Source organism: Ursus arctos, unplaced genomic scaffold, assembly GCF_023065955.2.
Source record: "Ursus arctos isolate Adak ecotype North America unplaced genomic scaffold, UrsArc2.0 scaffold_20, whole genome shotgun sequence".
NCBI classification, from domain to species: Eukaryota; Metazoa; Chordata; class Mammalia; order Carnivora; family Ursidae; genus Ursus; species Ursus arctos.
The window spans coordinates 27476003-27501842 of record NW_026622875.1 but is presented as its reverse complement, the minus strand read 5'-3'; the positions used below and the strand labels follow the sequence as shown (position 1 = coordinate 27501842).

The 25840-nt window shown below is 54.6% G+C and overlaps 1 protein-coding gene across 1 annotated transcript in view; it reads right to left on the bottom strand.

The window, feature by feature from the left end:
- Positions 1-987: 987 nt before the first annotated feature.
- The window catches only part of KY (kyphoscoliosis peptidase), a 46341-nt gene continuing 21488 nt past the window's right edge, over positions 988-25840 (bottom strand). The window contains exons 6-11 of the mRNA XM_026497078.4: positions 25141-25223; positions 20735-20843; positions 19128-19245; positions 10814-11002; positions 9395-9585; positions 988-5324 (exon numbers count right to left, since the gene is read on the bottom strand). Of these exons, the coding sequence (XP_026352863.2) occupies positions 4429-5324; positions 9395-9585; positions 10814-11002; positions 19128-19245; positions 20735-20843; positions 25141-25223 (1586 nt within the window). The 3' untranslated portion in view covers positions 988-4428. The remainder of the gene's footprint in view (positions 5325-9394; positions 9586-10813; positions 11003-19127; positions 19246-20734; positions 20844-25140; positions 25224-25840) is intronic.

Genomic DNA, 25840 nt, shown 5'->3' with positions numbered 1-25840 from the left:
CTGTTGCTTTCCCTTTGGTCCCTCTGCTGGGTTTTCTGCAGCCCCTCGCCCTCGGGCAAGAGAGGAGCCAGCAGCGCAGTCTGCTGGGGGCTACAGGGCAGGCTCTTAACACAGCAGGGCCCTTCAGATGTTCCGAAACTGACAATCCCAGGTCTACCACCTGCCAGCATTTGTTCACAGAGACACAGCATCACAAACTCTCCGGACTGGAAGGGACGTTAGAGGTCATCCATTCCAGCCTCAGGGTTGGCATTCTCAGACTGTTCTAATAATTTAAGAGTTCCTCCTCCTATGAATACGGGAGACTTTCTTTTGACTTCTCCTTAATATGCTGTTAAAGACATGGTCCACCCATGAGCTTCTTTCCTCAGGAGACATACGTGGGGGCTCACGTTTGCGGGTCCAGCAGGGAGGGAGGCTACAAGGCCAGATTTGAGAACACAGTTCTTTCTGTCCTTCACACCACAGCTACGAGAATGGTCTCCATGGTTACGGCAGCTTCTCAGAGGTGCCTGGATGTTCATTTTCTCTATTTCCCTAAATGTCTAATTTATGAATCATCTGTTTAGGTAACCTGCTGCAAAGTTTCTGTATGTATATGAAAATCAAGAAATACATATTCAAAACAATAAAAAAAAGTATGCTGATAGGCATTTTGGGTACATTTTTTTCTTCTACTAATAACAGAAATTAGGATTGACTTGAAACATTTCAAGTTAAACAAGATTCAATGAAAGAAACACTGCCTTCGTGTTCTTCAAAGGCATGTGAGCCAGAGAGGGGCTGGCGCTAACCTCATTATGTTTTCTTTAATGCGAAATAGCTATTTGCCTGACATTCCATTTGCATCTCCCCATCACATTCAAATGGCTGGGACGTTGATTTTTTTTTTTTTCCCCTAGGGCTCCCTTTGAACATGAAAGTGTTTTTTCCCTATTTTTTCCCCCTTGTGAGAGCAGTGATAAGAACAGATCGATAATTACATTGTTGGATAAAAATGAATATAAATTTTATTGAAAAACAACACCAGCAACAATGTGGGGAAAGCATACTCAACAGCCACTGGCCCACACAACTCAACACACACACGCTATGAGAAGTAATCACCTCTGAAGATTTCCAGCTCCTTATTCCAAATGAAAAGAAATGAAAGATCCCAAACTGATGTGGGACACAGATGCGCACCACCTCTGAACACATCGTTAACAGCAAAGGATGTGGCAAAACTGCTCACCTTGTGTTTGCTGGGGGCGATCTAGTGTACTTCAAGGATTAGCTGGTTTCGAGAGAACTTAGTCTTTCCAGTGAGCATGGCATCTGAAACCCAGACCACTGGGGAAACTTTTCTACTTTTCAAGTCCTTTGAGAAGAGGATTTCACAAACTTTCTTGGCACCTTGCCCCTCCTGCTTAAAAACAGGAAACAGTTCTTTATGTCTAGCCTAAATCCTTCATGCTTCAGTTAATCTATTTATTTCCTTTTAATCTCAGCAGGCTGTGAGGAGTCTGTCCTGGTGGGACAATGCGGCGTATGGGGAACTCACAATGATCGTAATCAGATTGAAGCGGACCCAGCTGGGCTGCTGGCGCTGCCGATAATGAGCTGAAAGGAGTTAATTGCAGTTGTGGTTGTAGCCCATTCGCCTCCGACTCCCGCACCCTCCCTGACTTTCTGCACCCTTCTGCCTGTGGCCCGAAGGCTGCCAGCCCAAGCCCTGAGTGTGATCAGTTTCGGTCCTTCTCTGGCGTAGTAAGGAGCGCGGTCAGAGCTGTCCCTTCCAGTCCCCTATCCAGTGTTTCCGTTTCAAGACGTGATTTCCAGGCAAAACACTCCCCAGTATTACATGCCTTTTCTTCTTACCCTGCCAGGCAGGCTCCAAGCTCGCCTCACAGTTTGCACGTGGCAAAGATGTGCTCCGTGTGCACACCAGGAAGCACCCAGTGAATCGAACACAAACATCTCAGCAGGCTTTCTCAAGTTCTGTGTAAAAGCCCTGGCAATCGACTCAGCCTCGCAGACTGGCTGGCCGGCAGCTCCATGTTCTGGGCACCAGGGGGGGCCCGTGCCATTCCACCAGTCGCTGGGACTCCAGCACCGGGAACAAAGATGCGGATTTGAATAAAAGGCTTCAAAATGCAACTCTGAATTCTACCCTGAGCAGCATGCGTGTAAAAATTCATGAAGACTGGATTTCATTTCATGTATTTTTACTTCAGTGGAAAGAAATACAGGTGATTTCTGACTGTGCCTACAGCTGTCTTTACAAAGGTGGGGGGGGTGCTGGTTAAGGCAGAAGGAGGGGCACGTGGTGGCTCTGCAGCCATTGGAGATGCTGGGCCCGGTCTTGGTTCCTGGGGCAGCTGCTATTGCGCTGGGTGGCATCCTCTGTCTGCTCCAGAAGGTACTGGTCAGTTATATTATTTTAAAAAGATACACGTTGTTCTCATCGGGACTAGCCACGGCTCTGGGTCCAGGGAGTGACATGAGTCATAGAAGGCACTCATTATTTGGATAAAACCCAGCACATTTCTTTCAACTCATAACAAAAAAGGCTGTTTTCAGGGTGTAAGAACTCCCCTTGTTTTCTGCCTCTGGGGCCTTTGTGCATTTTCTAGGCATGAGTGACAACAGTGCCAAAGGCTTGGGTGGCAGAGCCTGCCGGAGGGCACGGGACACAGGCCAGGGGAGAGCCCAGACGCCCATGGTGTACTGCCCTCGTGTTCCAGGGCCCTCAGCCTCCTGGAGGCTGGGCACCCCTGTCACATGGCTCGGCCAGGTTCAAGCTGGGTGGCAGCGGGGATCTTTGGGGAGATAATGAAGTGTTGGGAGCCTGGAACTTCAGACAGGCCTATTTGGGGGAGGCCGCTGCTGCGCACCCTGAGCTCTGAGATGGCAGGGGCAGGACCCCCTTGGTTCCCTCCATAACTCCAGCGTCTAGCACGGAGTCCGATGCTGATTAAGTGCCCCGGTAACATTTGCTGAATACACGAACGTGAGGATGAAGGCAGAGGTGGCGTGAGCATCCGGCCGGCCTGGCTGTCGAGCCCGAGGACATTTAGAACAGTAGCGGGCGCAGGGTGGTGCCAGCTCTCAGGGTGAGGGCACAGAGACGGGAGGGGCCGCACAGCTGAGAAGCCAGGAGGCAGGGAGCACCTGCAGGGGCTTCTCGTGCTGGGAGGGTGCTGCAGTGGCCACGCAGGGCCTCTCCCTCCTTCCCTCTCCCACTGCCCTTGCAGAAAGGAGCCAGCCTTGCCGCTGTTGCCATGGCAACACGGGCCTGAGGTGCTGCTGAGGGCAGCTGGGCAGCTGAAGTTCCTAGGGCTGGAGCCAGCGTGCAAGGCAGGACCCCAGGGGTCTCTCGTGGCAGGGAAAGGCAGGAAGGGAGATGGGATGCGGACAAGCACCAAAATGGCTCCCAGAGCAGGTGGAGGTCCCCCGGTGTGGGCTTTGCTGGTAGGGACCCTTGGGGGCCGGCCGAGTGATTTCATTAGTCTCCTTGGCACTATGGTATTTGCACTACTCCCTGCCTGGCCTCCCTGCCCAGGTCTTTCTTTAGGGTTATCAACAAGGTCCCCCCCAAGGGCCCAGCAGCCTCTTGAAGCTCCCCGTGAAAATGCAGGCCCCGGAGGGCCACCAACTCACTAGACTGAACTGCCACGGGCCCGTCTGAGAGCACAGAGATGGAGAACTCACACCCTTAGACTCAGGTGGCAGGGCTGCTGGGGTGTCCCTCACCCTCTGGCCCTCCACGCAGGGCACCCAAGAATGGGCCCTGGGAGTGCCCTCCTGACTTTTCTATTGCCACATTCCCAGCATATCCAGGGACAGTGGACCTGCAGCAAGCGCGGGCTGGCTAGCTTCCTCCTCACGCCTTCTTTTCTCTAGGGCTCTTGAAGAGTGAGAGGCAGCGGGAGTGCAGAAGATGGTCAGGTCTGGGGAAAAATGGTAGTCAACCCTCCCTGGGGTTCAGAATTGGTGAGAAACACTGATAGGGCTGAAAGGGCTCTGCGATTCAGGACGACTCAGCCTTGCATATCAGGTCCCTCTCGGGCACAGAGGAGAATTCGCTCACGATCACGTGAAAAGCTTTCTGCCTGGGCAACCTCCCTGCTTTCCCACATCAGCCCTATGCAAACAACAACAGCATTAACACGAGAAGGGGGCATCTGGGCAGTGGTGTACAGTTTATGATACCTTGGATTTACATAGCACCTTTTTCTTCTACAGGGCCTTTGCCTCAGTCCCCTCGGCCACGGCCACAACCGGGGGAAGCCATGGGGACACAAACATGCCCGCTTCCGTGGCAGAGGCCTCGAAGTGATTTCATGCAGACTGGGTGGCGTCCAGGGCTCTCTGCACTTGCGCTGGGCCCTCCCTGGGCAGCTCTGGCCTCGGCCCTCTGGGAGGGGGCGGCCGCGGCGCCAGCCCTCACTGGGCGTTCACTTTGTACTTCAGGATGTAGGAGTAGAAGTTGTGGTTGGCGTTCTCCAGCACCATGACGTAGATCTCGTGGCAGCCGGCCGTGCTGCAGCTGCCCTCCCAGTAGCCCTCTCCATTCAGGGTCAGGGGCCACGTGTCCTGCCCCTTCACCAGGGCTTTGGCAACACCGTGTAGCTTCAGTTTGAACGGGACATCCCGGTTGGCGGGAAGCACGCCCGACAGGGGCTCCAGCAGCTCATTGTCCTGCCCCCAGTTGCCGAAGCTCTCGGGGAACATGGGCCAGCTCACCTTGGTGTTGGGGCAGCACAGCAGGTAATTGAAGACGAAGACGTAGTTGCCCGGCTCCAGCCTCTTCTTGACAAAGATCTTGAGGGCAAACTTGCCCGCCTGGGGCAGCTGGACCTTCAGCTCCACCCGCTTCTCCCGGTGCAGCTGGAAGATGTAGCGCCGCTGCGTCTCCTCGGTGACGGGGCCTTCGTCCCCATGCAGGGAAGCCAGCACGCTGACGCCCTCCTCCACGCCGAAGCTGACGGAGCAGCGGCCGTCGCTCGTGTGGATGATGGGGTCGGGGTGCGAGGGCTCCACGATGCCCATCTGCTCCGAGAACCAGCTGGGGCCCACGGGCTGGTGCAGCTCCGCCGGCAGCCGGACACCGACGTCCACGTAGTTGCACTTGACCGTGTACTCCAGCACCGAGCTGTAGACGTCCGAGTTGCCTTTGGCGAAGATCTGCAGCTTGTGGGGGCCCACCGTTGGGGGGTATATGTCCAGCTTCATCCCGTCCTTCCTGAGGCTCAGCAGCCCGTGCTCCTGCTTGCCGTTGAGCATGAACATGAAGAGCGTCGGGGCGCGGCTCTCGATGGTGACGGTGGCCTTCCCGTTCACTGTGGAGAGAGAGCCAGGGTCAGCGGGGGTGGCTCCGGGATGCGCTGCTTGCTGCTAGATGTTTCACAGCGGCTCTCTGGGGAGGAAGCCCTGACTCTAGCAGCTGCCCATTTCGACGGTGTGAACGCCCCCGGCACGATGGGTTTTAAGCACTCAAGGTGAGGTCAGCCAACACGACGTGAGCCCTTGCGGCGCACCGCTGGAGGGGCTCCCCTCCCCGCTGCGGTGGTTCTCTTAGCACGAGCCGAAAGCTGAGGGTCTCAAGAGAAAACCTGCCCCAGCTGTATGTGCTTGCCTCACCCAAGCGATTCTTTTCAGGTGAGGGCTGCACGGAGGCTCAGCCTGATTCCGGAGCAGGGGGAGGGCCCGGGGCAAGGCGGGCCCATGACTGGTTGGAAAGGCACCCTTTGTCTCTTTCCAGTCTTAAGTCTTGCCTCATACCACTCCCTCCAGCATCTGTTCTTTACAGCGTCAGCAGCTGTCAGGCGAACACAGGCCCTTAAAACCTGGCTGGAAGGGCTTCATTGCTGCAGGCGGAGCTCGAGGGGCGGGCTGCCTCTTCACTGCCCCCTGCGCCAGCCCCACGACTCTCACTCGGGCTATGGCTTGGCCCGTCTCTGCCTCTTGCATCCACTATCTGCCCCTCCCGTGCCCCCCCGTTTTATCCTCCTCTGTCCTGGTCACTATTTTTCAGGGTCACTTCTCTGGCTCTACGGCCCACGAGCACTCCCCTACCTGGTCCTCCCTGCCTCGCAGGACCACGGGGAGGGGCAGTGGCTCCTTGCAGAGCCTCAATCCCCTTCCTCTCGGAAGCCCCACACCTGCGCCTCGTCCCAGCAACCTCCCCAGCCCCACTGGGGTTCACACAGGAGTGCAAAGGAGGAAGACAGACTACCGTCAGAGCCATGCTCACTAGTAACCTTTCCCCAGTCTGAGGTCCAACGCTCTTGCTGGGGAGGCCATGCCTGGGCTCTCGAATGAGTACCTCCAAGACTTCCCCTCTAATCTGCCCCAAGGCCCCGACTCCAGGCTGCTCTGCTCCTGCATTCAGTGCTCGCTCCCAACCAGCTGGTGAGAATCCCACAGGCAGCTGGAAAGGATGGGAACTCACTGCCGGCTCCCCTCTGCTTCTTCACGGACTGCTTCTTCTGGAAACCTCTCCCTGCCTTCCCTTGGCAGGGAATCCCTCCCCATTGCCGTGTAACTCTCCTGTAACTCTCATCTGGCCTCTGTCCCCACTCTCCAAAGACTTCAGTGGGTGAGTTCCTTGGAGCCTCCGGGCTGCTGGCGTGGCCTCCTGGATGCACTCTCCTCCCCCTTGCAGCCCCCACACGCCCCCGCCCAGCCCGCCCACCACCGCCCCATTGCCTCTGCTGCCATTCCTTCCCTCTCTGCTCTACTACTGGTGGGATGCTTGGTGCTTTGGTGTGGTCTTGTCTACCTTCTTCCTCCACTGCCCCCAGCCACTATGGGACATCTGTCCCATGGTAACCGCCAAAGGAAAGTGCCCAGGAACAACAGACTTGTTACCACTCTCTCTTGGTTGAATCTCTCCTCTCCCCTGGCTTCCTCTTCTAAGCCAACTCAGTGGGCAGAAGCTGTCTCAGCCTTCAGCTGCTCATGGCCCCGTCCTGTTCCGTCTTGCTTCCCGGCTGGCTGTGAGATCCCACGGAATTCTCCTTTGATGTGGACTGCCACCCAGCACTTCCACGGGGCCACCCGAGGGCCCTGGGAAATTATCTACCTAGTCGCTCCTGGGTTCACTTGTGTGGGTCACCATCAAACTGGAGACCAGTGAGAGTCCTGTCCCCTCCTGTCTGGCTTGAGTCAGGACCCTCCTTTTTGGGACCACAAGGCATTCTCCCACATACCCCACAGCCCTCACACCTGTCCTTCCCTCCACCGCTTTCCCCCAAACCTGATAAGACCTTAGCATAACATCTGACTGCTAGAAGCCTCCCCTCCACCCTGCTGCCCAGGTGAGGTTGAGAGCCCCTGGAAGCCTCTCTTGTAGCTCCACGTCTCCTTCAGGAGACTTAGCACCCTTGTACTGAATTAGTTCTCTGCCATGTCTGTCTTCCCTGCAGGGGTGAGCACTGTGGGGAATTGCCCTCCTGTGTCTTTTCCTGTGTGTCCCGGGCCTCACCAGAGTGCCTGGCCCAGCAGATTCTCTGCGAAGGTGAGCTGAACGGCTAGAAGACTTTCAAGAAAGACTGGCGACTCTGGGGACTCTGTGGGAGCCTGTGATCTCCCCAGCATCCGCTCTCCCTCCACCTCCCCTCACCCCTGTCAGTGGTATCCCACCCCCCACCCCCCACATCCCCTGTCCTCTTCCTTCCCCACTTTTCACCCACCTCTTTCCCTCTTCTGCTCTCTTCCCATCCCCACTCTTGACAAAACTAGCTCCAACAAAGAAATATTCTTTAAATACGCATCACGAATATGGAATCAAATTCGAGATTACTACATATTAAGAAACATTTCTGTTTCTCTTGCAAAGGCAAGTTCTACTCCGTGGCATTAATTTGATGTTGGTGTGGCCTGGTCCATGCTTCCCTGTGGTTCTGTGGCCCACACACAGTTCAGGCTCCCCATCTGATAGCACAGGAAACCCGTTCTCAAAGACCACAGCCTAACGCTGTCCTTTTAGCAGCAGAAGCCTGCAGGGATTTGTAGTTTAAAGAAAAAGTACTCGAGAGCTCAGCAGACTGGTTAAGGAAAGCATTGTGAGGTGGAAGGGACGAGTCGGCTGGAAGTAACTTGGGGACACCTGTGTTCCCGCTGCCCCTATCGTTCTACAGTGTGGGATGGGCTCACCTGCAGGCCACACGCAGACCTCTCTGTGCTAACAGCCGATGTGAGCTCAGGCCTTCCCCCCTGGGAGTATAGGGGCCCCTGGTAGCAGAGATGGTGCCAACAGGGCTTCGCTGAAGTGTGTGGGTGTGGGTGTGGGGTAGGTGCACTGACGAGGCTGTGCTGAGCCCTGCAGTGTGTCCAGGTTATGTGCCTAGCCCTGGACCAGGCACCAGGGCCTTGGACACACAAAAGACAAAGTCCCCCACAGTCAGCCCTGCGAGGCTTGTGACCACAGAACTGTACCCTCTCCCACACAGCTGGCCCCCCATCAACCTCAGACTTCACAAACACACCTGGCTGGGTGCCTGTGGCCCCTGTGGGGATGTGGGGAGCAAAGGTCAGTCCAGGCCAGCCATGGGGACAGCTCAGCTACGTGTCCTGCCCTTCCCACTCCCAGGGATATTGGCTGGAAAAGGCTGGACTCTGCCTCCAGGAGGGAAGCCGGCAGAGTCAACAGGCATCTGACCTGGAGGGGGAGGGGAATGGAGGAAGGCAGGCAAAGCCTCTGGAGCCAGCCCTGGTCTGGCGGTACTTGAGTTCAGACGCTGGAGGGCTTGCTGTGTCCTTCCAGAGCACCTCTGTCCTTGTGTATGGTGATGCCTGCTCTCTTCCAGCTCCTAGGACCCAGCCAGCAGCCATTCCCTAATAAAGCCTCCCCCAGTCCTCTGTCCTGGGAGACCCCACGGCTCTCCCACTAGCTGGTTAGACCACTGACACACAGAGCCCAGCTTGGCTGGTCCAACATGTCCTCTTTGCCAGGAGGTTGGGAGAACACAGCAGGCTAGTGAAGTCTGTCAGGGACCCGACCTGGGAGATGGGGACCACCAGGCCTGTAGTGGTCCGTTACCTGCTGCAGGAACTGGGAGAGACTCACCCAGCTGGGGACCCTCCAGCCCTGGCTCCCTGGCAGCCTGGGCTGTAAATAGGGTCCTCAGGGCCTAGGGAAACCCAAGGACTTCCTATGCATCCCCTTCCTGGTTTATGCTGCTGCGAGCAGGGGTCTGTCCCTGCAAGTGTGACCTATGGCCGCCTCCTGCCCTGATGGCCCGATGGCCTTGGCTGCCTTTGTAGCGTCTGTAATGCACAGAGCTCCCACGCTGCGGGCCTGGCTGGGCCCTGGCAGGTCCGTCCCCCGGGGGCCCGACGCCTTGAGGCACAGAGCGGGCTGCTCTGTCCCTGCTGCCAGCATGCCGGCCACCTGCTCCGGGCTTACCTGTTTTGATCACAGAAGTCTCTGGGTGGGCACTCAGCATCCCCTTGTTGTAGAATTCACTCTTGTGATACATGTTGCTCTCAAACTGCCTCAAGGACTGAGGGGGTTTCAGCAGTTGCCAGTTCTTGTTGTCTGGGAAGTGGTCCTCGATGAACAGTGCGGGGTGGGTGAGGAAGTAGAATTCATTGTAGCTAGAGATGGGGGGAAGCTGGTCAGTAGCCATGCGGGGTGAGTAGGCCTCAGCTCTGTAGAGAAGGCGGTGGGGCTCACAGGGGGCTCTTTGGGGCCTTCTTTTGCCTAGCTCCTCCACAGGAGGGATCCTGCCGACAACCCAATGGGGAAAGGCACTATCTCCTTTCTTAACATGGGCACGGCAGGTGGCCCCTCAGTGGCTGCTTCCAGAAATAGGGGCCATGGCAGGATCTGCAGCTCCTCTTAAGAGAAGGCCATACTCCACGTGGAGCTGCGTCCAGGTGGGAAATGGGCTCCCCCTACTCTCAAAGCCCAGTAGAGAACCCATGGACCAGGTGCCAGCCAGCAGTGTGGAGGGACAGCAGGCAGGGAGAGTCCTGGGTGAGCAGCCCTCCTGTGGTCCCTGGGGCCAATGAGACATGGCTCTCTAGAGGTTAGTGATGGGGATCCAGAAAAGAACAGGGAGACTCTTCTGAGCTAATGCTTCGCTCTTAGCTTGTATTTGGCCTGTGTGCAGGCCTGTCGAGATTTAAACTACAAAAATCAGAGACAAGGCTCTCATTTTTTTGGATAAAAAGGAATCTGAGTTGCCGAGAGATGTTACGATCCAGGATGAATGTCATGGCTTTGGGTTAAGCATAGTTGGCCAGAGCCTTGGAGAACAGAACGTGCTCCAGCGCCCTGCACCCCAGCACCCCGCCCCACCGTGGCTCACAGTGACTCTGCTCCCACAGCCCCCCTTCCTACAAACCATAACCCCTTCCTCAGAGATGTGATGTGGCTGCATTTGGCCCAGAGAGGTAGGGGAGGAGCCCTGATGTCTGGGGAAAGCAGACACCAGGAAGAGAACTCTGGCGTCCCTGTGTTGGAATATAGCCAGTGAGTCAAAGGCCTGGAGGGAATCTACAGACATCAAGCAGCTTCTCAGCTCTGCCTTCCTCTCTTGTATGGCCTGCGGGGAAGTGCTGGGCTTTCAGCACTTGGGCGCCAGAGGAGGGATTTAGTCAGTGGAGGGTGAGGTGACAAAAGGTCTGGGCCCTTCCTATTGGCTTGGAGCTAGCTCATTTCAGAGCTGGAGGAAGGGTGGGAGTGGCCAGCAGCAAAGAGAGGCCACCCTGGCCCTCCCTGGCCTCCCACCTGGCCTTCTCTACCTGCTGCTTCCTTCAACCTCGTGCTTCCCTCATTTCCACCAGCCAGACCCCCAACAGCACTGAGATTTGTACTTACAGGAAGGTGAATTTGGAAGTGGTAGAATCCACCAGGCCACTGCCCCAGGTGCTGTCCACCAGGTGCCATCTCCCCTCCAGGTACACGGCGTTCCAGGCGTGGTCAAACTCCCCAGAGAAGCTCTGCCCCGTCTGGTAGCCAAAGCCCTTGGAGTAGCCAGGCACCGTCATGCACTGCACTCCGGCGATCCTGGGGGCAGGACAGGGGTTCTGGGAGATGGCTCCTGCTGGGGCTCCCTGACCCCCGTAAGTCTGTCTATAGCCCCAGGCCTCAGGCATGTCTGCTGTCTGTCAGTCCCTCCGCGCCTTTCCTCTTCCCTGCCTTTCCCACAGTCCCATACAGACAGCTTGAGGACTGTTATTTCCAGGGCCGGGGGGCCGGGGGACACGGGGCTGGCTGGCCCTGCTAACACAGACTGGCTTCAGTCCCCACTGCCTGCTCCTCCCTGGAGACCAAGCAAATCACTTCCGAAACGTCTTTCCTCAGACAGAACTCTTCTGAGTGCTCTGCCTGCAGCCACTCAGGAGGACGGTGGGTGCAAGGCGAGGATCACCCCAAGAACATGGAAACCTAGGAAGGATGATGTTCTCAAAGAACCAGAGCAGCCCGAACCACGTGCCTGAGGAGCTGGGTCTAGGTGACACGGGCGAGGTGTCAGGGAGGGGCACTGGACGTGAGGGTGCAGAAGAAAGCCGAGCCCCACTCTCTCCATGATGTCCTGCTCTCAGACATCTGTGTAGGGACAGCTGGGGCGGGCCAGCCAGTGTGTCCATTCCTGAGCTGGGCAGGTCTGCCTGCCAGCGCCACCATAGTGCATTCAGGTCATGGGCTGACTGACTGCCCTGGCCACAGTCAGCGTCCCCTATAGGTGTCCTTTGAGGGGTGGAAATGTTGACCAGTCAGCCTGAGTTCTTTGGCCCTCTCGACAGTGTGCTCCCCCACTGCTTACGACCACGCTGGCACCACTCTCTGTGGCCTGGACAGTGGGGGATGGATGATGGTCACCTATGGGGACCACAGAAATCGTGGGCAAGCTACAATGCGGGCCTTGGTAGCCAAAACCCTGAGGCGCCACCCCAAGGCCAAAGCAAGAGCCCCGAGAGGCCTTCCATGACCAGCTGGCCTTCCCCTTCAGCTGCGCTGCCCTCGCCATGGCAGTTACCAGGCTGGACTGCTATTCTGACCCACGGGACGTCCTGCGCTAGCTCTCCTGGGGGTCTTTGTGTGAATTAGAAAAAGGCGTTCCTTCTTTAAGAGACTTTCCTTTCACTTCCGGCAGCTTGGTAGAGTAGTGCTGTCCAGGATGTTCATGGCGGCCCCTTCAGTGGGGCTTCTCTGAGAATCACACAGCTGCCCTGCTGCCTCTGCGCTCGCCTCAGATGCACCAGTTCTGTACTCTGGCTCGGAGCCGGGCCTGGTGGCCTCTGGTGGCCGGGGGCCTTCTGTGGACCAGGCCTGCAGACTCCAGTGCTCTCAACAAGAGGGCCATGGAGCCTCTCAGGCTAATGGGGAAAACGGCTTCACATTCATTATAGGAACAAGGAAATTTTCCCTATAAAAACTTTTGTTTCTGAATCTTTTTGTTTTTTTTTTGGAGAGTGAGAGAATGCATGCCTACAAGCAAGCGGGGAGACGGGGGAGAGTGAGAGAGCGAGAGAGAGCAAGAATCTCAAGGAGGCTCCACGCTGGGCAGGGCTCCATCTCACAACCCTGAGATCATGACCTGAGCGGAAATCAGGTCAGACACTCAACCGACTGAGCCACCCAGGCACCCCCAAAAAGTATGTTTAATTAACCATTAGAATATGGATTAAATATTACTTATCATTTGTTGAGAGAAACAGTGAAGCAAAGTGGGGGGCCTGCACGTTCCCATATTTCCACCCTGCTTCACCCGAACAGTGTCCTGTTCCCATGTCTGCCCGAGCTTCCCTCCTCCGCGGGGTGCAGGCCTGCCCTTCCACACGCAGCTTCACAGAAGGAGGGCCAGGCGTCCCGGGCAGTCTGAGACATGCCATCAGAACAGACCTGTGAGGCCCTCTGGGAAGGATTTCAGGAGCACTTGGGGAATGGGGGCAGAGAGCAAGAGGGATGGGATTCTGACGTCAGGTTTTTCTGCTGATAAAGGCCAAAGCCTATTCCTGGAGCAGAAGGGCAGCCCAGAGACAGGAGGCACAGGACGCAGCAGGCCCAGGAGGAGCCCCAGGGGTGGGGGGGAGGTGGGAGGGTTAGGGTGAGGGTGGGGGGCTGAGGAGTGGGGGAGTTGGGGAGAGAAAGTGCAGTGGGCATGCCTAGAGAGCCCCCTGCCTCATTAGCTGCAGACGGGGTGAGGGGATGCTTCTGGGGGTCAGAATTGAATGTGTTTACAGTCTTAGAGAAAACAGGTGGCAGAGGGGGAGGGGCGAGAGCAAGGCCAGAAGGGTGGGATGGAGGTGCGGATTGGGGGGCTTCCCTAGGGGGCGGCGCTCCACCTACTCAGAGTGAGTGAGAACAAGTGTGAGGTAAGACACGCTCCTGACACAATATGAACTGACAAAAGCCTATGAAGCCCTGCCATCGGCACAAGGTCTGAGAGAGTGTGTGTGTGCAGGGCGAGAGGCAGAGGAGGAGGGCAGAGTGAGACAGGCTGCCTGCACCTGGTCTAGTAATGCGATTATGGGCGATTGCAATTTTCTTTTTAAACTTCTCTAGATGTTCTAAATTTTCAGTAATGATTATGTGTTACTTTTAGAATTGGAAAAAAGCCATAAACACTACTTGAAATTACATTCTTCGGTGAGTTATTTTCCTTTCTTGCCAGAAACGTCTGCGTGCATCCATTTCCAGGCGCACGCGGAGGGAGGTTCAGTCCTGGGAACAATTTCACGGTAAGGTGAGCTGACGGAGGGGAGCTGTGGCCTCTGGACGTGCTGCCCACTGAGGCCCGCCCTCTGCTCACAGTGCCCTGTAGTCCAGGAAGGAAGGGGAGCGCTGCACGCTTCCATCAAGAGGTGGAGGTAGGCTTTGAGAACCAAGTGGGGGAGCAGCAGTGAGAGCCCGAGCCAAAGCCTGGGAAGAGCGGAAGGCGGCAGAAATGGGTGGCTCAATGGGTGGTCTCTGGGCCAAATCAGGGGATCTGGGCTCAGTCTCAGCTGTATGGTCGCCTCCAGGGTGACCTTGCCAGGCCCATCATGGGCAAAAAGAAAGGTTGGCATTAAATGATCTCAGGGAGTTGATTCTCCTATGGCAGGTTGAAGGGAAGCTGGGGAAGGCCATGGGGAATGCCTGGGGCAGAATAAAGATGAACAAAGAAACTTAGCTGTGAGCTTAGGCCATGCTCGACCATGATATGAGGGTATTTTACTCCCCGGCAGCAATGCGCAAGATGAATTGGACAAAGAAGTCATAGTGTGAAGCATTATTGTTAATAATCCATAATTCTCATGCAAAATTGTGGGACTAGTAATTCCAGCTGCCGGTTGCTAGTCAGGATGACCCACAACCATTTCCTGTCGTCGAAAGATCACTGACTTTTGGGCAAAGCACTGTCCCGGGCACCAGGGAATAATATCACATATCCTATCCTATCATACGGTAAATACACTGGCCTACTACAGTGTTCTGAATGGAAAGTTCACTGGCTGCCCTAGGTGTGCTCATCGTTGCAAGGGAGGCAAACAGATGAACCGTCACTCAAATGCTAGTGAGGCACACAGCCCTTTCAGGGGACCCAAAGGAAGAGGAATTACCTGGAAAGATCTAGGAGAGCACTGAAGAAGGGGCAGAAGATGAGAAATGTTTCCACCTCCTAATGAGATCTGACCAGCCATTCTAGAGCCCCCAGAATCATCCCAGGACATCTATCTAACAACCTCAGGCTGCAGCGTCTTGGTTTCTACTTTTGGTAGTTTTTCAGTTGCCAACACCAGTGGTCTCAATGGAGGAGGTGGCGGATCCGGGCTGTGACTATTACTGTATACACGCATGGTCCGGGTCCTGCCGTGGGAACTGTGTAATGCTATGTTAGCCACACCACTGCCAGGCCCCAGCAGGGTGGCCGCGCTGTCTGGTGTGGGCAACGTGCCCTGCAGGCATCAGGCTCTCATCATAGTGTGCCCGCCCAACCCCCATCACCTCTCCAGGGTGTGTGAGCCACGTAGAAGATAAGAGAGGGAGGGAGGGACATAGCCAATGCGAGATGCAAAGAAGCAGGCTCTTTTTTTTGTACCTTGATGAAAATATTGTGGTTTTTCTCTATTTCTTTTTTTTTAAAAGATTTATTTATTTATTTATTTATTTATTTATTTATTTATTTATGTATTTAGAGCTCATGAGCTGGGGTGGGAGAGGGGCAGAGAGAGAGGGAGAGAGAGAATCTCCAGCTGGTTCCTCACTGAGGGCGGGGCCTGATGCGGGGCTTGATCTCATGGCCCTGAGATCATGACCTGAGCCAAAACCAACAGTTGGCCGCTCAACCAACTGAGCCACCCAGGTGTCCCCCAGATTTTATGATTTCTATACTGCTGTAGGACAAGCATAACCATGGCTTATGTTTCACAAATTACATAGCTGATTTCTTGTAAATCTGACGGTGCCTCTGTTTCTGCTGTATGGTCCCCTTTCCTTTTTCTTGCAACACCCTTAATGGTGAGGTCAGTAACTCTAATGGCAGTAATTATTTTCACTCTGAAGCCCTGTATCTGGCGCACACAGTTCAGGAGGCTTTGTATGGCCCCAGCCCTTTCGTACGCAAAGACCTGTTTTCTTTTATAAATGTATGGGTGGGGGGAAATTAAAGGATGGTTTGTTCTAGTGACATCATTCATCTCTGCAAGCACTAGCCTTTGTCGTATCTACAAGGGCGGGGGAATTCAGATGTCCCTTTCAGAGGCTTGATATGACAAAGTCAGATCTGGGGATAACTTCAGGTTATCCAGGGTATCAGCCTCTCCCTAGAGGGTGGGATGGTCACTCCCCAGCCTTTGGGGCCTTTGGAACCAATTGCTGTGTTGGGATCGTCTGGGACATCATGCTGAGCAGAAGCTTGCTCCTGCTCTTGCTGTCTGTGACGGCGGGAGGATGGATGGAGAACAGGCTGACATCCGATTGGGGACAACCAGTCTCCTCGGCATCAAAGCCTCAAACTGGTAATAAGCTTCTGGCTTCCCCCAATGTCTCTGGAAACTCTGCTAGCTGGTGGTGCCAGAGTGGGGATAACAGGGGAGGGCTTGTACTGGAGGCTGACTTGGTGGCAGGATTCTGGGAAATGAAGCTTGGCCCCTGCAAGGAGGTTAAGCAGAATTCGTGAAGGCTGAGGCAAAGAAGGGTCATTAACACTGGATGATGGGAAGTCCGAAAGAAACCAGACCAGCAGTTATAAGCAATAGCACTAACAAAAAAACCAAAAAACAAAAACAAAAAACAACTCACATCCATTACTTGGGAAAGACAATGAGGAAATGGAAGGATGTTGCAAAAATATCCGAGTTCCCCACCGAATTACTTTATTCAATCAGTCTTTAATGAGGCCCTTGCAAGGAGGCAGAATGGACGGGCGGAAGTAACAGTGGCCGTGTGGGTACTACTCTTGCTAAGAGGCCACCCTGACAACCGAGCCGGGATAAATCAGCAAGTGTGGATTACATGTCTTCTGTTATTAGGGACTCAGCTAATGAATTTACCAAACCTTCGGCAATTATTTGGAAGGTAGGGGAATTAGGAAAGTGATACATGGGCGAGGTTACTGATCTTTAAAGCCAAAGTTAAAGGGATCCAGGGAACCGTGAGCTACCGTTAACTGAGCAGCGTACAGAGTTTTTCACATGCTAACTGCCAGGTTAGAACCCAGCTTTAAATGATGCAAAATGTTGGGATGTGTTTTAATGAGCAGCTGCAGGCCAGAAGAGGGCCTCTGGATCAGGCCAAAAACCTGACAGGTTCACTCAAGGCAAGTGTCAATTTTCTGAGTCTATGTACGTCTGCAGGAAAGTTCCACAGAGCAATAGTTTTCCCATACTCAAGAAAGACAGGCAAGGTTAAAAAAAACCAAACAAACCCAGCAATCCCAAAGTCAGGTGAGCCAGTTCCAAACTGCATGTTCTCACTTAGTCCTAGCATGGCCAGCAGGCACTATGGTCCCCATGCACAGATGGGAAAACCAAGGCTCTGAGAAGTTCAGTGCCTTTCCAAAGGAACAGAATTAACAAGTGGTACATCAAGGACTGGAAATTAAGGATGGGGGAGCAGAGGACTGCAAACATCTCTCTGGCTTTCAGTCTGGCACCCTGCTGCACCATGCTTGGAAGGCTTATACTGGATAAGGAAGGATGTATCCTATGACTGAAAAATCCTATGACTGAAAAATCCTATGACTGAAAAATTAGTTGGCCAACTAAGATGAAAATTACACTCTGAAAGATGCCAGGCACAAATAGAGCTGAAAACAGACTGAGGGTTTGTCCATGATTTAAAAAGAGAGGAAGGCCCATTTCATACAAATCTGCTGGGAATATCTTATTTCCTGTCATCATGGGTCTATGGTGTGTAGGATTCCGAGTTAGGTGTTCATAGGAGAAGCAGAAACAGAGAGAGTGGCTGAAGACACATAAAAGACATGTTAGACCCACAAGATATATAAGGGAAAATCAGCACAGGTAACACGTACATGATAGAACAAAGTCTGGGAAAGGAGGTGACAAAATGTTAAGTGTTATCTCTAAGTGGTCAGAGTGACCTAATTTTCTTCTTTTTGTTTCTGTGCATTTTATAAGTTATCTATAATTAAGAAGTATTTTTTTTTTAATTTGGAAAAGTTATTAAATAAAAGCATAAGGCAAGCCAGGAGCCCGTGTATACAGTGTGCTGATGACATCAAGGGAGGGGACGTGGGGGAGGGGGAGCCATCCAGGAATGGGGCCGGAAGGAGCATTAGAGAGAAGGCAGCGGAGTGAGCTTGAGGACACGGAACCTGTGCCACAGGGTGCAGGGCTGGAAGGGTGCTGGAGGTCAGATTTTGGAGGACTTTACAGGACAATGTGAGCCTGTGGTCTTGTAAAGGAATCCAGGGCCTAGGGAGTTTGGGCAGAGGGCCAGTGAGGATCTCGGTTCCTGGAGAGGCCCCGAGGCAGGTTGGGGTGCCTGGGTCTGGAGCAGGGGTAGGAACGTAAGGGGTGGGAGGCACGGCCCGTGCTGGTGGAGCAGATGGGCTGCAGAGGGACTAGCATTGTTGCAGCCTGACATGTCCTGGTTGCCTCTGGGACGGTGGTCTCAGGGGTGGGGCATGGAGGTGGGGGATGTGAAGGGCAGGGGGCAAGCAGGAGTCTGGGAGCGGGCACATGTCGACGCTTGCTGGTGCTATTGGGGGGTGGGAGGGCCGAACAACGGGGCGTTAGGCCAGGAATGGGCTACATGTCTGTAGGAGCAGGATGCCTTGGGCTGCCTGCGCAGCCCCGACACATCACAACGGCCATGTGCCGACTCCTGAGTGCCCGTTGCTGCACTTAGTTTGATGAATCGCCGCCTGAGTCCTGGTGGGCCGACGTGGGTGCCGTGAAGACCCAGAGGCCGGCAGAGACGGTGGGCAGAGCCTGTCCATCTCCCTGGGGACAAGGCTCTTCAGTGGCTTCCCCGGCTGCCTGACTGTTTCCCCAGGAACCTAGCTGACCTCAGAGAGTGGACAGGGAAGCTGTGGGGTCGGCGGGCCTCCGCCGGCCTGGAGTCTGTCTCGAGGTCACCTAGAGCCACAAAGGGGCCTCCGCACACAAGTGGTTTCCTTACCTGCTGTCACCCACCGGGGCACATGGCCAGGAGCTCATTCCCAGAGCAATGAAAATGGAGCCCAAAACCTCCAAGAGAAAAGCTGCTTCCTAGTTATTCAGCTTCTCCAACTGACAGATCTTTTCAGGTAGGAGATCATCTGTTTCCCCTGAGAGAGGGCCCTGGTGCCAGCCCTGAGGACAGGCTTTCACAGTCCCCTTGGCGTCAGCAGCCACTGTCCTACTGTTCCCAGACCTGCCATTCTTCTAACCTTCAGCTGTGCAGAGATCAGAGAAGGTGGAAAAGGGGCCTTTTATAACCAAATTATCTCTGTGCACTCATCTGCCATTATGTTAATGCATGGCGAAGCCCGGCAGATGGTGCAAAGTCAATTATGCTGGTGTTAAAAAGGGAGAAATTGACCTTTTCAGGACTCACTTGGATTCCAGAGCAGAGTTTGCAAACTCCAGTTTCAGGTCTGGCATGGGGGCGAAGGTACGCAGCACTTTGGAAGGGGAGGCGGGAGGGGTCTTGGTGGTCGGCCTGGGACTGCCTGCCTTCCCTGGGACGCCTCTCGTACCTGCACATTTTCTCAAAGAGTCCAGCGTAGCCATCGCAATTGGTCTTCTGGGTCCGCAGGATGTCGGTGGGCTTGAAGGCCTGGCGGTCCTTCTCCTGGGCAGCCTCGACGTCGTACTCTGGAGGGCAGAGGAGGCTGTGAGCAAGCAGGTCCCAGGAGGTAACCAACGCTGGTGCAGAGGAGAGGGGGTCCGAGGCCTGCGGCACCGCCCCCGCCCTCCGCTGTGCTTTCAACACTGTTTGGGCAGGCCTCCCTCAGGTCCCGGAAAAAACCGCAGGCTGAAGGGAACCAGGGCCCAGCCAGGGCGAGCTCTGGGAAATGTCACCTCCTTGTGCTGGTGGCAAGAGGAAGAGCGAAGCATCGAAGCATCGGCAGAGCGGGCTGCCTGGATCGTTAGGCCTCTGAAGAGAGGCTGGAAGGGAAGGGGGCTGAGACAGCACCAGGGGGTGGGGGCCCTGCCCTTGTCCTCCCCACCACACGGCTCAGCAGTTCCTCTGAGGCTGCTCTCCCATCCCTGCGTGGCCCCCACCCCCAAGACCTCACCCTGACCCACAGGGGGTGCTCTGAGCTATCGCTGAACAGTCCGTCCTTAGCTAACAGAGAGCCTCAGGCCTGCGGGAAGGCCCCGAGGCAGGAGTTGCTGTGGCCACTGAGGGTACAAAGGGAACATGTGTGAGGGTGGCAGGCAGTAAATGAAGTCCTACCTAATGTTCTTTTTCTGATCTGCCCCCTTAAGGCCCAGGCTGAACAGAGCTGCTGGTGTTGGGGAGGGAGGAAATGGCCTCTCGGGCCCTGTGGTCAGATACCCTACCTGTGTCAGGTGAGTTCATCCTCTAAGCTGCATCCCTCACTGCTGCTCTGGGAGGACAAAGGAAAAGCCCAGGGGCAGCAGATCAGGAGAGCCCCCCGCTGGTTGTTAGGTCACAGGGAAAATGCTAGAAGTCCACCCCACCACCTCGCTCTTCCACTGACTGCAAGGAGCAGTATCCAGCATCCCCCTAGCAACCTCCGTAGGGCCTGGCTTGACCTAGCCAGACTCCCAAGGCTGTCCTGTGCAGAGCTGGGGACAGGTGCACAGGCCCAGATCCCCTGAGGTTGCTCTGAGTGCCTGGAGACAGGGCTGAGATCACGGGTGTGGGAACAGAGAGAGGGAGAGGTGAGGCCACTCTTCCTGGCACTGGTGCTTTAAGAAACCATGGTGTTGCAATAACTTCCCAATAGCTATGAACCTTCCCCATCCTTCTTGGAGATGACCTTCTGTCCTGGGTTCTCAGGTCTGTGCAGCAGGTTTACCAGGAAGCCAGGACTGAGGGAATGCTGCTGCTGGGTAAAGAGCCTTAGCTCTAGTCACTGGTTGTGAGCAGATGGCTACAGGGGATTCCCCACCCAAAGACCCTTCATGGAGACTGTTAATACATGGTGAGTTTTACCCTCCTTGGTTAGTCTTCCCTAGCCATCTGGGAACCCTTCTCCTCCACTGTCCATCTCACTCCATACACACCGTATGGTGGTCAAGTGAATCCCAGAGAGTCTCCCCTAGAAACAGGGTCCTGCAGGGAGTGGCATCAAGGGAGTCCTAGAGCCAGTGGCACCACAGGTGGGCCTACCTATGTGGTGGCAGATCCAGATCCAGATCACGCGGACCCTCTCCAGGTCAGTGTGGGCCTCCTGGAGCAGGTCGCTCACCAGCTCGTCCAGGCCACTCTTGACCGCCACCTGGGGAGCAGGAGGGGTGTGCTATGTCAGGGCCTGGATGAGGGTTGTGGGAGCCCAGTGCCTTGCCACCGGCAGCCGGTGCTGCTTTTCCTCCAGGCAGAGAAGGAGGAGGAGAGGGCCAGAGGCACAAGGGCTAGGCTGAGGGCTACCCTTGGTGGGGGGCTGGACATATCAAGTAGTGCTGACCAGCTGAGTCACTGGCCCCAGAGCTACACGTCTGTTCTCGGCCGACTCTGGGGCCAGCCAGGTGGGTAGACATCCGGGCGGCTGTAGCAGCCCCTGCTCATGGTCAGTACTACCCAAAGCGATCTATGGACTTAACACAATCCCTATACAATTTCAACAGCTTTTTGTAGAAATGGAAAAGCCAGTCCTCAACTTCGTATGAAATTGCAAGGTGCCCAGAATAGCCAAAACAATTTTGAAAAACGAAAGAACGAAGTTGGAGGACTCACATTTCTGGATTTCAAAACGTAACTACTACAAAACTATAGTAATCAAAATAGTGTCGTAGTGACATAAGAATCACATAGGCCAGTGGAATAGAATTGAGAGTCTAGAAATTAATTTATATGCCTATGGCTAGCTGACTTTTTTGACAAGGATTACAAGTCTATTCCATGGGGAAAGAATAGTGTTGGACAACTGGATATCCACATACAAAAGAATCAAGTGGGACCCCTACTTCATACCGTATACAAAAATTAACTCGGGGCACCGGGGTGGCTCAGTTGCTTAAGCATCCGACTCTTGGTTTTGGCTCATGATCTCAGGGTTGTGGGATCGAATCCAGTGTTGGGCTCTGCGCACGGCAGGGAGTCTGCTTAAGATTCTCTTTCTCTCAAAATAAATAAATAAATAAATCTTCAAAAAAATTAACTCAAAAAGGATCAATGGCTTAAATAAAAGAGCTTAAATGATAAAACTCCTCAAAGTAAACATGGGAGAAAATCACCATGACCTTGGATTTGGCAACAGATTCTTCAATATGATACCAAAAGCATGAGGTACGAAAGAAAAAATAGCTTAATTGGGCTTCACAACAATAAAAAACTTCTGGGCATCAGAGGACATTATTAAGAAAGTGAAAAGACAACTTACAGAATGGGAGAAAATATTCACAAATCACATATTGATAAGGGATGAATGTCCAGAATACGTAAAGGACTCCTACAACTCGACGGCAAAAAGGCAAACAACGCAATTTTAAACGCGTGAAGGACTTGAATAAACACTTCTTCGGAGACACATAAATGGCCAGCGAAAACCTGCTCCACCTCATTAGTCACTAGGGAAGTGAAAATCAAAACCACCGGATGCCACTTTACACCCGGCAGGATGGCTGTAGTAGGAAAGACGCAAGGATGTGGAGGACTTAGAAGCCTCGTGCACTGTTAGTGGAAATGTACAAGGGCGCAGCTGCCGTGGAAAACAGTGCGGGGTTCCTCCGAGAGCTGAGCAGGATTATCGTACGATCCGGTAATTCCACTCCTAGGAAGATACCCAAGACAACTGAAGACAGATACTCAGACACACACCTGTTCACCTATGTTCATGGTAACGTGATTCACAATACACAAAGGCAGAAACAGTGCAAGTGTCCATCACAGACGAACGGGTAAACACAAGGAGTGTATCTCTGTGATGAAATATTACTCATCCACGAAAAGCAGTGAAGTTCTGGCACACGCTACAACATGGCTGAACCTGGAAAACACGATGCCGTATAAGCCAGACACAAAAGGATGCGTACTGGATGAGTCCACTGACGTGGAGTATCGAGAGAGAACGAGTTCAGACAGACAGGAAGTACCGTAGATGTTACCAGGGAGAATGGGGAGTGACTGCTTCACGCGTATAGAGTTTTTGTTTGGGATGATGGTTGTACAATATCGTGAATGCAAATCAGTGCCACCGAGTTGTACACTTAAAAATGATTAATACAGCAAATTTTATATTATATGTATTTTACCACAATTAAAACAAAAAGAACAAATTAGGTTTTCTCGCAGGGGCCCTAGGGAGGAAAAACGGTTGGGGTTGTAGGAAAGGCAGCCCTGACCATGTTTAATCTTTCTAGAGGTGCTGGGGCCACTGGGTATTTAATTCTTTGAAAGTTGCCCATGCCTCGGCCAGCCCCTACCCTAAGGTACTCCCTTTCCACATCAGAACCCCCGGATGCGCTGTCTGACCACAAGGAGCCCTCTGGGCCCTGCTGTCTGCCTACTTTTGTTCATTGGCCATCTCCAACTCCACAGTTCTTGTCTTTGTTCCACTCCCAGGGCCAAGGACAGCGCCTGACCCATTGCAGGGCCCACACTCCAGCCTGGCTGACTCCTGACTTAACCCCATGGCTTCTGGGCCTTTGGTCCCCACCTCCCGGCTCTACCTGGGCCTGGCTGGCTCTGGACACCCACTGCTTTGCTTTGGGTCTCCAGCCTCAGCTGGGCTCCTGGTAATGCTCTCCAAGCCTGGCCAGTGGCCTGTCCTGTCCCTTCTGATGGCCATTACAACACACCCCACCCTCCTCAGACCCTGACACCACCCCCCTTCTCTCCCTCTCAGAGACAGCCTGGCCTCAGACTCAAAAGGCTCAGGCAGGACTTCCCCTTAATGAGCCCTCCCTCCTGTGCAGCCAGCCTCTCTGTTAGCCTTCCGTCCAGGCCTCCTGTCTTTGCAGGCTTTGCTCTTCCTCAGGCAGTGCCCCTGCTCACCTGTGTCCTCACCTCCTCCCTTCCAGTCCTGGCTGCCCTATCGCTTCCTGTCTGCACCCACTCCCCAGATCCTTTTCTCAGGGCTGCCTACAGCTCGTTTCCCCTTCTCTGCCAGGTTCCTGTGGGGTCTTCTCTCTACTCCCTGCTCCTTCATTCCTGCTTTGCTCCTCAGCCGGCCAGAGTCTGAGGACCCCCCTCTGAACTGCCCCTCTGGGAGTAGGAAGCACTTCAGTGTGGAAGTAGTCAAAATGAGTCTATCCTAACCTCACCTGACCAGATGGAACGGCTCATGCTACTGACCATCCCCCACCTCAGGGAGCTCTCCTTGCACCTTCGAGAACTTCCTGGTCTTGCCCCTGGTCTCAGGTGGCTCAGGGCCCTTTTGGACCTCCTGCCCTGTCCTCCCCAAGATGACACCGACCCTATGGCTTCAGCTCTTCGCTAAATCTGATGGTTCCCAGATCAGTGCTTCCTGCCCAGATCTCTCCAGGCTGGACATGGCTCCGGGCTTGGAGACCTGGTTGCCCAGTGCTCACGTCCACTGGCTGTTCCACAGGTACTAGAACCCATTGCCCCTAAACACACTTGTCATCCCCTGAGACTTGCTCCTTGCAGTGAGGAGCTGTCCCCCCCTCCCCCCGTCGCTCAGTCCAGCAGCCTGTGGCCCCTACCTTCCACCTCCCTCCCATACACCGGGTTGGAGTCCTCCCTCTGCCTCCGGCTCAGTGTTGACCTTTCCACTCCTCTCTGCTCTCATTGTGCCACTTAAGCCACGTCACACCTGCCCCAGCTGGGATGGCGGACGGGCCCCTACTGATGGCCCTGGCTCTAATCTGACTCTGGACCCATTCCCCTCTCCACCCACTCATCAATTCAACGAACAAGTTCTTGAGCACCTACTGTGTGCCAACCGCACGGTGTTCTTTGCAGACTGTAGATGACCTCCCTGCTTCCCAGCCTACCACGGCTCACACGGACTTCGGCAATGGGTCCAGCTCCTTGGCCCTTCCAATCAGACTCTCTGTGGTGAAGCTCCCACCTGGCTCCCAGGACCCCCGTGTGTCCAGTGCTTTAGCTTATACAGCTGCCGCCCCCCAACCCCACCCAGATGAGCCCAGACCCGGAGGCGAGAGCTCGGCAGCCCCCGTGCTCCAGGGACGAGCATGGCTGTGGTCGCATTGGGTGCCAGCCAGCGGCATCCATGGCCCTGCCTCATCCTCTTGTTCCCTTCCTTCGTGGGCCGGGTGGCCTGGCTCAGCAGCAGCAATGCCCGAGTGGGCAATGGCGGGGGGGGGGCAGGATGGGGCTGGTCAGAGGGGCCTGCCATTAGGGTGCCTGCAGGGTGTGCGCCCAGGGTGGGCGTGTCAGGACCGTGGGCAGCGTTGGGGGGATGGAATGGCCTTCTGTCCTGGGCAGAAGTCTGGTGCCTTGGTCTTCATTTCCCCATCCATACGGTGTGAACAGGCACTCTGGGCCATCTGTCCAAGGGACTGCAGATGCATTCAGGGGGGCCTGAGGAGAGGCTCATCACCCTGACTCGGGACTCTCCAAGCTGCCTTACACAGAGGGGCTCGTTCTCTTACCTGTGAGGCATAGGTGTCCAGTTTCTCAAACTGCCGCAGGTCCAGGGACATGGATTTCAGGCTGGACCGATCCCAGGGGTAGGCTGGAAACACAGGGAGGCTCAGTCAGCTATTGAGGCCTGTTGACGAGGGCTGCCTGGCCCAGGCCTCCCTGTCTTTTTGAGGAGCTGGGGTTGCCTGACCTTCAACACTGCTGCCCAGAGCCTGAAAAACTGCTCCCAAGAGCTGGATCTCCGAGAAGGATTCCTTGGTCAAACCGGCTTGTGAACGATGGCAACTTCTCTAGTTCTTTGGAGACTCACAGGCCATATAAGCCTATTTGCAGACCTCGGGAAGTCAGCAGTAAAGAAACTGGATTCCTCTCAATTAACTCAGCAGTGCCCAGGCCGACTAATGATGGAACCCCCTTCTCCCCACCATTTAGTTTTCTGCAGATTTCATGCTAACTTTGCCAGGAATGAATGCTTGGTGGGAAGTGTCCGGGTAATGCTGCCCGTCCCTGATGGGTTCCAGAAAGGAGGGTCTGTGCCATAGCCACGGTGCCCAAGGTGGAGGGCATCCTGGGTATTGAAGGAGGGTGTGCTAGAACCAGGCCACGCAGGCTTCTGTAGGGTAAAGTGGGTTTGGCACCCAGACAGGCTTCCTCCCATGCCCACAGTCAGCTGGAGACTGGAGCACCTCAAGAAAGCCAGTTGTGTTC